Below are 10,942 nucleotides of genomic sequence, written 5' to 3'. Positions count from 1 at the left end.
GGCGTATGTGTCTTTCGAAGGTCCTTGAGAGGCAACCGCGTTTTGGGACCCGGAAGATGGTCTGTAAGGGACGTTTGCTGGGAAAGTGTCAGTTTCACAGAGGTATTTATCAGTGTCCTGTGCGACCAAGGTACTAATAAATCAGGTAGGCTGGAATATGCCTAGATCGAAATCATGTCTGATCGTGGATAGGTGTGAGGGGTGGTCTGAGATGGGCGAGACGGTAATGAAAGATCAATGAGAGACAGGTATTCTGAAGGCGGGAGGGTTTGATGGAGCTCGTGTCAGTGTAGAAAGTTGGGTGGAATGTAGGGTGAAATATGAGAAGCCCGGATTATGATGTGAGCCTGTGGAAGGCGTGAGAGGAAGAGGAAGGCGTCGACTAGGCAGGAGCAAGGCATGACTGCTTGCTTTGAGAAGGCAAGAGCGGCACTGAGAATACTGCCTGCCTTACGCCCTCAGACCTTGGACAGCCATAGACAGGAGAGCTCCATCTCCACGTTTCGTTGCTCCTTGCCAAGCCGATTAGATCAAGCGCTTGGAATAGACAAAGTATTCGAAGCTAGCAAGCCTGATGCTGCCATTTCCATCGAGCAACACGCTTGTTATGACCACGAAATGATGTATAGACAGGTCAGACTTCTGGCCGTCCTTCCACCTCCGGCATACTAGTTGCTCGTGTACTATGGCTGGCTTCTTCACTTGAAGAATCTGGGGCAGAAATTGAGGAAAGTCGCAAGGGCAAAACTTGGGCAGTTCGTGGAGGCATCGCAATAACTCAGCAAAATTAAAATATCCACCTACCAACTCCCCAGCGGTCCCTAGCCGCTCTCATGTTTGCGTCTTCTCCGAATGTAGCGTCTCTCGTTGACTGTCGCGCAGAGTTCTTGGCCGCCCGAATCCGTTGTTCCAGTCGCTGCTTCTCCAGTGTCTTACTATCAATCGTCTTCGCAGCCGAATCGTATTCTCGAAGAGCCTTCTCGTAGTCTCGCGGGTTCCCGTCGGCGAGAGATTCGGCGATAGCTTGTCGAAAGTCTCGTTCACCCTCGAGGTCCAGGAGTTCGTTGGCGAGGTTCCTGAGTGCCTCCTTGTCCCGGGCCTGGGTGGCAGCCGGGTCGTCGTCCATATTTGTCAGTTGCGCAAACGCAGTGTGATTGTCGGTCGGTCGGTGGGATGCTGGGCAAGACGGCGGTGGCGGGGCGAAGTTTCCCTTTCCTCGCTCAAATGAGGCGAGCTGCAGGCGACGAGGTCAAAAGGTGTGTGGCGCGGTGCTGCAACATCTGCTGGGCGCTGGAGAGGTTTATGTTGTGCTGCAGCAGGCTGTCGGAGATGGGTCGGGAGCCGAAGTGGTAGAAGTACCGTGTGGTGTCGTCTGGAAGAAATCGGTCTCTGTCGGCAGAGTGAGTTGTGATGGAAATGGAAAGATGGTTGCCGCAGAGACTGAAAGAGCGACGAACAATTCGGCTCCAAGAGCAAGAGCCAAAGGCGTCGCTGCCTTTTCAATCTTTGTTTGACCACTGATTGATCTGCTGAGCGAGAGTGATGAGGGTTACCTTAAGCACGAGGTCTGCAATATTTATCATCCAGTCGCAAGGAGATGGTACCTTTAGGCAGAGGTAGACAGACTCTCGGTCCTGCTCGCAGTGGTGATTTCCTTATCTTATCGCAGCTTCATTCAAAGTATTTGATGTCATGTCCGTCACCTGGGATAGCGCGACGCGTTAATTGGAGCGCGCAATGGACTTTGAGGCACTGTGGCATTTGTTGGCTAAATTTACAGTGTACTTTAAGGAACTGATAGAGTAGGTACGTACCGGGACTGCCCACCCCCCACCCCCCCCCCCCCAATGCGTTTGCCTCTTGGGGAAAGTACGATGCCAAGTGTTTTCAAGGGTCCAAACTTTTGGCCCACGCATGCATAGGTAGGTATTCAATTATTGCACTTTTCCCTTCCACCAATCCTACCATGACTGCCTCGAGATACCCATCCCAGCATTTTCGGTGTGTCTCTCCTGTTCCATCGCCCTCTGATGTATCGGCCTAAGCAGAATGTCTTGATCCACCGGTCTGAACAAGGCATCCAATCAGTGTGCCCAGCGCTTGAACATGCTTGTCTTGGGTACTTTTCTGCAAATGAGACCTGACGTCGTGAGGCTCTGCAGACTAACACTCGAGGCCTAGCCTTCTTCAGAGAATGTTCCTTCTCATTTTCAGATCAGTCCACACATGGTTCAAGCAGTCACTGAGACTCTTGACTTATCGTTAATGTCACTGCTCAAGTTCTTCGACTCTTGACCTCACTCAAACATGTCTCGGTGACCCGGATACCTGCAGTCAGCCCCAGGCTACAGCCGCCTTCCGTCTGCTCATTGCATTCTTTTTTTCCGTCTCATCGGGCTCACGAGGTACAGGCTGTTGGTTTGCTCCTCATCTGACCACACCGTCGCATTTTGTCCATCGAATCTCTGTTCACGTTGTCTGCTGTTCATGAGTCTAGTGCTATTAGCCTGCATGCCTACCCAAGATGCCTTATAAGGTAGTCTTGAGTCTAGAGGCGAAGGCACATGTCTAGCCCAATTCCTGCCTTGCAACTTTGCCCAGCCAGACTTTTAGCATGAACGCTTAGTTGGCAAGCCTCAAACTTTTACCATTTAGTATATGATTGTGTCTCGCGAGACACAACGTAAATTCATTCGCTTACATCAAAGGACACTTTACCGCCGCTCCTAAACCAGGGCAACATAAACTGCAGCCAACGTGTAGGGTATTGTCAACAAGCTGTGGCTTGGATTGTTTTTGCCACACTACCGCCTTAAGATGCCTTAACCACCTATCCTTGGTACTCTAATGAATGTTCGATGCAATGGAAGGTAGGAGAAGAGATTTACTCGAGATACTCATTCATCACCGCCTCATGCCTCGCCCGCTCTTTGATACCAGGGCACTCTTGGCTCGTTTCCAGCAGCCAGGATGGGACTACTGTTTGCTACAAGCACTTGGCAATTTCCTCTCATTGTGGTCCCTTTGCAAATTAAGGGCATAGTCACTTTCCGCCGAGATCTTGCATGAATACAGAACAGTCAGTTGTTGACTAAAAACGAGAAGCCGGCCCAGAGAACTCTAAAGGGTTGGTCTATCCGGTCCCCTCCACAAAAGCAAACCATTCCGCCCATTTGTATCCTCCCATACACACACACTGAAAATGACAACCCCATTTTACAACTGGATTGGGCCATCTCACTCTGGTCCTTTTCGTCTTGCGCGGACCGCCACACACTCCGTTCCTCTTGGGGAACTTGCCCTCCTCCCCCCTCCTTCCCCATCACCACTTGCCCCTGCTGGCAACGACACCAGCCAAGCCCCGAACGGACGTCTCCCCGAGGATCTCAAAAACGGAGACATCGACTCCCCCGGCATTGCGGAAAATCTAGTTCCGAACACCTACAGCAACAAGGGAGTCGACGCCGTACGCGCTGGGCGCCCGCTCCGGATCAATCTCCTCCGGGAGGAGAGACATGGCCTTGGCCATCAACTGCACCAGACCGGTGCAGATGATGACCGCGGCCGCCTGCGCCCCGGAGCACACGGCGAGCATCTTCTTGACGTCAGCTTCGCCGCCACCGCCGGAGACACCGCCATCATCATCACGACCCTCCTCCGGGGAGTAGATCGGCACGTCGACCAAATTCATATATGAATAGAGCGCCGTGCGCGACCAAAAGGGGTCGCCGGGGTCGTTTTGGCGAATGAGGCCACCGGTGCCGACGCCCGAGACGATTTGCGGATTCGTCTGAACGCCGGGGGTGACCTCCCCCGTGATGGCCCGTTCCACCATCGTCAGGAAGTCCTGGTGCCGGATTCCGTAGAACCCAGCACCGCGTAGCTTCCCCAGGGTCTCCTCGTCCTCCACCAGCATCCCGGCCTGGAGGACGGGACCGAGAGCCAGGGAGACGGAGCGAGGGAGAGCCTGGGCGAGGGCGTCTTGAACGGCGTTGGCCGCCGCGTAGTTCGCTTGGCCCCGGTTGCCGATTATTCCTGAGGCACTCGAGAGGAAGAGGAACCAAGGGGCGGTAGCCGGGGTCGAGGCGCCGGGCTCGGGGTTTCGGCCGAAGACGTCTGCGAGGTTCATGGCACCGACTGCCTTAGGAGCGAAGGCGGTGTGCCAGTCGGCAAAGCTCATCTTCTCGAACAGAGCATCCTGCTGTCTGTTAGTCTATGGTCAAATACGAGGCAAAGGCGTGAGGATCCTGACCTGAATGACCGCAGCGCACTGAACAACACCAGCAATCTTGCCAAGAGTCGGTGCGAGTGCCTTGAGTGCCTGAAGATCTGTAATGTCCACCGCAACTGCCGTTGCTTGGACGCCGGACTTGCTGAGACAATGAAGGAATTCCTGGGCATCCTGATTACCACTCGATCTTGACAAGAACACCAGCTTCTTCGCACCATTGTCGGCAAGTAGCTTCGCGATGCTCCTTCCTAAGCCTCCAAGACCGCCAGCGAGAACGTAGGTGCCTTTCGGGTCGATGACATCGGCAAGAGGCTTGATTTGCGTCACTGTGGCCACAGGAACGAGGGTATCGCGGTTGGCTGTCATGGTGACAAGTCCGTGGTAAGGGGTTTTGTCGATCTGCTTGAAGGCTCCTTCAAAGTTGGACATGGGGAAGCGGTGGACCGGCTGGCACTGAAGGCTCGAGCTCTTGCGCAAGTAGTCGAAGGCAAATTGGTCTACCATGGTGAAGAACTCCTTGATGAGGTCAGGGTCATCCTTCATGATGGTGGCGACGTCGAAACGCATGAACATCGTGGAAGTAGCTACGGGGCCTCTAACAGGCTTGCGCATTCTGTCGGAGAGCTGGAAAACGCAGCCAGCTGTATGATGTTAGCTTCGCACCAGGTGAGGATACTTGACGACTTACATGACTTGACACATTTGAAATTGACGGCAGTGTGCTCCTGGGTGGGGTTGTAGACAATGTTAACCTTTCCGAATCGGAGAACATCGGCGACGAAAGACTCTTCGTTCGCATCGAAGATATGATCGTTCGGAATCGAGTGAGCTTTGACGAGAGTTGCACGTTGAGCATCAGAGTCGCTTCCCAGGACCGTCGCAAAAACCTCGGCACCGATCAGGGTTGCAATGCGAATTGCAGCTTGACCGTAAGAACTTGCCCCCGCGTGGACCAGCAACGTCTTCTTCTTTGAAAGTTTACCGACGCCTAAAATTGCATAAAAGGCAGCAATAAGAGCACTTGGAGTGTATTGGCAGCATTCGAACGGCGGCGGCGCGGGCTTGACGAAGCCCTGGTCGACTCGGTGAACCGTCTTGAAAGCGCCCGGGACAAGGGCCACGACCTGTTCTCCGCAGCGAATATCCCTTACATCGCGACCGACTTTGCTCACGATCCCCATGACGTCGATGCCCAGAATATCATCTTCCGTACGTCCCATGGCGGTGTGAAGATCGGAGATATGCAAGGCCGCACTGAGAGTCTGAATCTCGACTTCTTGAGGACCAAGCTTTGTAGGATACGAGGTCTTGACGAAGTGGAAGTTGTCATTCGAAATCCCCGGCTGATAAATTGCCATCTTGTAACTGCCCTTGCTTGTTGAATGATCAAAGATAGGCTTTTGGAAAATCTCGATGTGAGACTCGTTTTCGATCATCCTGTTGAGCTCCTCCTGGGGCATCAGTCTGGGAATGTACAGATCGCCTCCTTCTTCCGCAAACTCCACCTCGACTGATCCGGTCAATATTGAAGCAAGGACAGACCACACAGTCTTGGGCAGGGTAGACGAAGTAAGTTGAGTGGCCTCGGCCAAGTCGAGAGTGACAATCGTCTTTTGCGGATCCTCGGACAGAATGGTGCGTGCGAGCGCAATGATAGAAGCGTTCTGAGGAATGGTCGGGCGTCTGTTTGCTCCACGGGTAATCCACAAGAGGCTCTTGGCTGTGTTTTGAAGATTGTGGAAGCCACTGAATTGCTCTGTCGTCCAACTATATACAAACGACTCGCACGCTTCGAGAAGCGCGATGCAGATCTTGCCAGCAGAGTCGACTTCGTGCAAGAGTCCGGCGCTCACTTTGAACCCTTTGTCGGACAAGAGGTCGCTGAAAGACATGACAAAGCCATTGATGGCTGCGTCGGCTGTGTCGGGCAAGACAAGGACGACTTCGGGTGACGAAACAGGGTTCAATGCGTCGGCAAAGAGATGAACCTCAAAATGCTGGTCCAGCATGTCGCAGCGAATGACTTCGTCCGAATTGGGCTCGAAAGAAACCTGGAGCGACGCAAGCTCGTCTGAAAGCTGCTGAAATCCGGACATTGAGTCGGTGGTGGTCGGGGTCATTGGCGGCGAGACCTCATTGAGCAAAAGCCCATCGTGCAGCAGGAGTTGACTTGCTTCGATCATATCGACGCTTGAGTTCCTGCTCGCGATGATGAGGTTATAGCGAGCAGAATGTCCCTTGACAGATTCCCAATCACGGTGCTCCAAAACTTTGACAGCCGGTGATTTCTCAAAGATCTTCTGCGTGACAGACAGCGTAGCGGCATCGGTGATAGTGAAGCGGGACAAAAGTAGCCTGTCACCGTCCAAGAGCGTCTCCAGAACATGTCGAGCCATCTGCTCATCTCCACCACAATGAAGAACAGACAGAGATGGGTACTTGTGTGCCATCAGCTCTAGCATGTGAGTGAAGTCTGCGTACATTGTCGTGGTATAGTCCTCTTTCCATACGATATTGGAACAGAGATTGCGATGATTAGGAATGAAGCCGCCGTCCTCGACTGAGGGTGCCGACAATGCAGTGAAGTGCAAGCCTTCAACAACGATGGACGGTGTCTCCCAATCACTGACATCAACCACCATTACGATAGAACCAGTGGCGTCACGAAGGCCGTGTCTCTCGGCCGTTGCAAATCCGGTGAACTCGGAGCCGGCGCCATGGGGTATGTTCGCAGAGACAAAGATGCTTTCGATAGACGAAGGAACCATCGGCTTGCTATCGATTGCGAAGAGAGTCTGAAACATGGCATCCAGCGTGGCAGGATGAATAACGTGAGGATACTCAAAATTTGCTGGCATCTTTGACTTCGTATCGGGGATGCGAATCTTGCTGATACAGGCGTTCTGGTGAGTAGATATGGACGCGACGTTTTGGAAACAAGGCCCGTAGTTGAGGCCGACGATATCCAGGATCTCATATAGCTGTCGTGGAGGCATAGTCGTGGTGCATTGACTTTGGACCTCTTTGAACATGGCCTCGTTCCTGGTAGTGGATGACGGAATACCCCCAGCCTTTTGTCGAATCCTAATGCATCCGTCCGCATGTCGAATCCAAGGGCCATTTTCTTGCTTTGAGTAGATAGAGAACTCCCACACTGGTTCAGCCTCCAAGTTGGCAGAGCACTGCTTCAAGTTGAGCGAGTACTCGAGACCGTAAGCCGTAGAAGGAATGATCATGGCTCTCTCGATTGTCAGATCGGTCAAATGGAACCCCAAAACGTCCGTCATGCCATGAGAAAGCTGGCTCACGGCTTCGAGAGCCATGGTGACCATGCCTGCTGCGGGGTACACGATCGTCTTTTGAACTCGATGATCCTGGATCCAAGGGTTCTCAGAGATGCGTAAGAAACCTCTCCAGCGCGGCTCAAAGGTGGTGGCATCTGGGGACGGCGATCCGATGAGATCTTGGCGGCCAAAGTTCCGGAAGCGATGCTCTGTACAGGTGTGTGACTCGTGCCAGAAGGTCTTGGAATGGTTCCAGGGATATGATGGTAGATCAACAAGCGTCTTGAACGTAGGATTATCAGAGCCCCTAGTAAATCGTTGTGAGTAACGTAGACAAAGTGTAAAGAAAAGGCTTGCTTACTTGGATATGACCTGAAGCATATCAACAGGATAGCCGCGAGCCCAAAGCTCTCCAATCGCCTGAAGCGTTGTGGTTGCGGAAACCTTTTCGCGCTGCATGAGCGACAGATATCTCGGCTGGCTGCTAGGGTTATGTTCGGCCATAATCTCAGAGAGCGCCGATGCTAGCGTCGCGTGAGGACTCAACTCGATCAAGAAATCCGGTCTGTTCTGAGAATCCATCATAGCCTTGACTGCGGAAACGAATTGCACCGGCGAAACTAGGTTCTCAGCCCAGTAGAATTTCCCGAGGAGAGCATGCGGATACACTCTACCCCGTACGGACGAAAAGAAAGGGATGTTGCCAGTGGTGTCCTTTGGTCGGATTGACTTGATGCGCTCCAGATAGTCCTCCTGAACCATGTTCATCTGTCTCGAGTGGTAGGCGATGTCCACATCAAGTACCTTGCAAAGAACCCGACGCGACTTGAGTTCATCTCGCATGTGTAGAATATCCTCCAGCTCGCCAGAGACTGTAATCGAGTTTGGACTGTTGATACAAGCAATCTCCAGATCGCCAGGATTCTGTCGACTCTTGAGGTAAGCTTGGACTTCGTAGCAAGTCATCCTGACGGCACACATGGCTCCTTGAAGAAACGGCGCATACGTCTTGAGAAGTGCAGCGCTCTGGCCACGGCGGTATGCCAATGCCCAAGCCGCTTCGCTAGTGATGGCATCACACGCGTACGCAGCTGCAATTTCTCCTGATGAGTGACCAACGACGCTGCTGGGAGTGATGTTGCATGACCGCAGCAAGTCGACCAGCGCCACCTGAATTGCTGTTGTTGCCGGCTGCGAAATCTGAGGCTCTTGAATGCGCGACTTTGGCCGGGGCTGCATGACCTCTTCGGTGAGGTCGAACTCGTTATCGATCGTCTTGAGATACTGGGTCGCCGCATCAAGGCTTTTTCGGAAAACTTCAAAGCACATGAGCTCGCGTCCCATCTCAGCCCATTGCGCACCCTGACCACAAAAGACGAAGCCGAGCTTGAGCTTCGAATCACGGTTACTTCGAAGAAAGCTAGACTCATCTCTGGCCATCAACTTCGCGATGAGATCGGCAAAAGAACTGACCACAGCAAATCCTTTCCACTCCATCACCGAGCGGCGACATCCCAGGGTGTATGCATAGTTATCGGCGCCTCTCTGATCAGCATCTGCGAGCTTCTCAACGTGGTCAAGGTGCGTTTCCATTAAGCGAGATACGCCCTTGCGCTCGTTCGAAGAGAATACAAAGAGCTGAGGAGTTGAAAAGACTCCCTTCTTCGCATTGTTTCTGTTGTCTTCGTTTGACTGGCTGTTGTCGACCACAGAATTGTGGTTGGCGCAGATGCCGCGCGAGGCAAAATACTCGGCTGGCTCATCGAGGACGGCATGGGCGTTGGTTCCACCAAAGCCAAAGCAGTTGACGCTAATTCTTCGACCACCTTGGATAGGCCACTTAACCAGATCCGTGGGAACCTGCAATACTCATCAGCATGCATTAGAAGCAACATATATGGGAGGACAAAATATTACCTTCACTTTCCAGTTCTCAAAGTCGATGTTGGGGTTCCCTTGCTCGAAGTTGATGTTTGGGGGTATCTGGCCCTTTTCGGTAGTGAGAACACCTTTAATCAGGCCAGCAACCCCGGCAGCTCCCTCAAGATGACCAATGTTGGTCTTCACAGAGCCTACAAACACTGGGTTCTCGATCAACCTTCCGTCACTCAGAGTCTCAGAGATGGCCTTCAACTCTCGGAAGTCACCAGCCTGGGTTCCAGTCCCGTGACACTCGACAAAAGCCGTCTGATTCATGTCCAGGTCGTGCTTGGAGTAGAGGGATCGGATGTTGGCCACCTGGGCCTCCTTGCTCGGAAGAGTGATGCCTTGTAAAACCGTCAGAATCTTGTCACCCAGTTCCCTCGCAACGTGGGATACTCACCTGTGGTCAGGCCGTCTTGGTTTACGTGAGTGCCACGAATGACAGCTCGAATGGTATCATTGTCTCGGACGGCATCCGAGAGCTTCTTCAAGACAACGAAGCCGATACCTTCCCCGCGACCGTAGCCATTGGCACGAGAGTCGAAGGCGAAACATTTACCGTCTGGGCTGAGAAAGTTGAGTGCAGTCATGGGCATCATTGTGTTGGGTGTGAAGATAAGACCAGCACCGGCAGCGAGGGCCTTGAGAAGTTAGCCTGCGAACTCCAAGATAACCGTGATGGAGGATTCATACCATTGAACAGTCGCCAGCTCGGAGAGCTTGGGCGGCGAGGTGAACTGCAACAAGACTTCCACTACAGCCAGTATCGATCGTCATACTAGGCCCCTTGAAGTCGTACGTGTAAGACACGCGGTTTGACATGATGGCATTTCCAGTGCCTGTGGCGGCATACTGGGGCTGCCAGTCCATATCTCTGAGGCAGATTTGTTCATAATCTAGAGGTAATTAGTACGGCAAGGTGGGAGAGAGAAGCGAGATAATGACAAACCTTTTACAAACGAACCCACATAGACAGCTGTCGGGCTGCCTCTTAGGTCTTCCATGCGAAGACCAGCTATCTCAGATCAGCACGGAATCATTCGAGAGGTTGAGGACCAACGCACCATTCTCAAGTGCTTCGTAGGAAACCTCCAGCAGGAATCGCTGCTGAGGATCAATAGCCTTGGCGTCCTCTGCCATGATGGAGAAGAACTAAAGAGAGTCAGAACGGGTGATATTCCACATCCGGAGGTCGCTGATGGCGACTCACCGACGCATCAAAGGCTGCAACATCATCCTTGATGAAATGAGCTCCTCGGAACGAAATCTGTGTGTATCAGGTCAGTCTGAAAATATATTGAAATAATCTGGACAAGGTGATATGAAGACGCACGCTGCCTTGACGATCACCGCTTGGATGATAGTAGCCATCGATGTTGAGACGATCCTTGGGAAATTCTGACCACGCCGACTCCTTCGCAACCAACATCTCCCACAGCTTCTCCGGAGATGTCGCATTGCCGGGGAAGCGGCAGGCTATGCCGACGATAGCAATGTCTTCCAT

At 52.7% G+C, this 10,942-nt stretch overlaps 1 protein-coding gene across 1 annotated transcript; it reads right to left on the bottom strand.

The window, feature by feature from the left end:
- Positions 1-3,427: 3,427 nt before the first annotated feature.
- BDZ83DRAFT_564796 (beta-ketoacyl synthase domain-containing protein) lies at positions 3,428-10,942 on the bottom strand (the record flags this gene model as incomplete). The annotated part of the gene is made up of 11 exons (XM_060503682.1): positions 3,428-4,198; positions 4,253-4,872; positions 4,920-7,822; positions 7,877-9,375; positions 9,433-9,782; positions 9,839-10,079; positions 10,132-10,334; positions 10,388-10,453; positions 10,503-10,590; positions 10,649-10,705; positions 10,772-10,942. 11 exons carry the CDS (start codon positions 10,940-10,942, stop codon positions 3,428-3,430), a joined length of 6,969 nt encoding a protein of 2,322 aa, XP_060371523.1.

Source organism: Colletotrichum acutatum, assembly GCF_030867785.1.
Source record: "Colletotrichum acutatum strain CBS 112980 chromosome Unknown BDZ83scaffold_2, whole genome shotgun sequence".
In the NCBI taxonomy this organism is placed as follows: Eukaryota; Fungi; Ascomycota; class Sordariomycetes; order Glomerellales; family Glomerellaceae; genus Colletotrichum; species Colletotrichum acutatum.
This window is presented reverse-complemented; position numbering and strand designations above follow the sequence as displayed.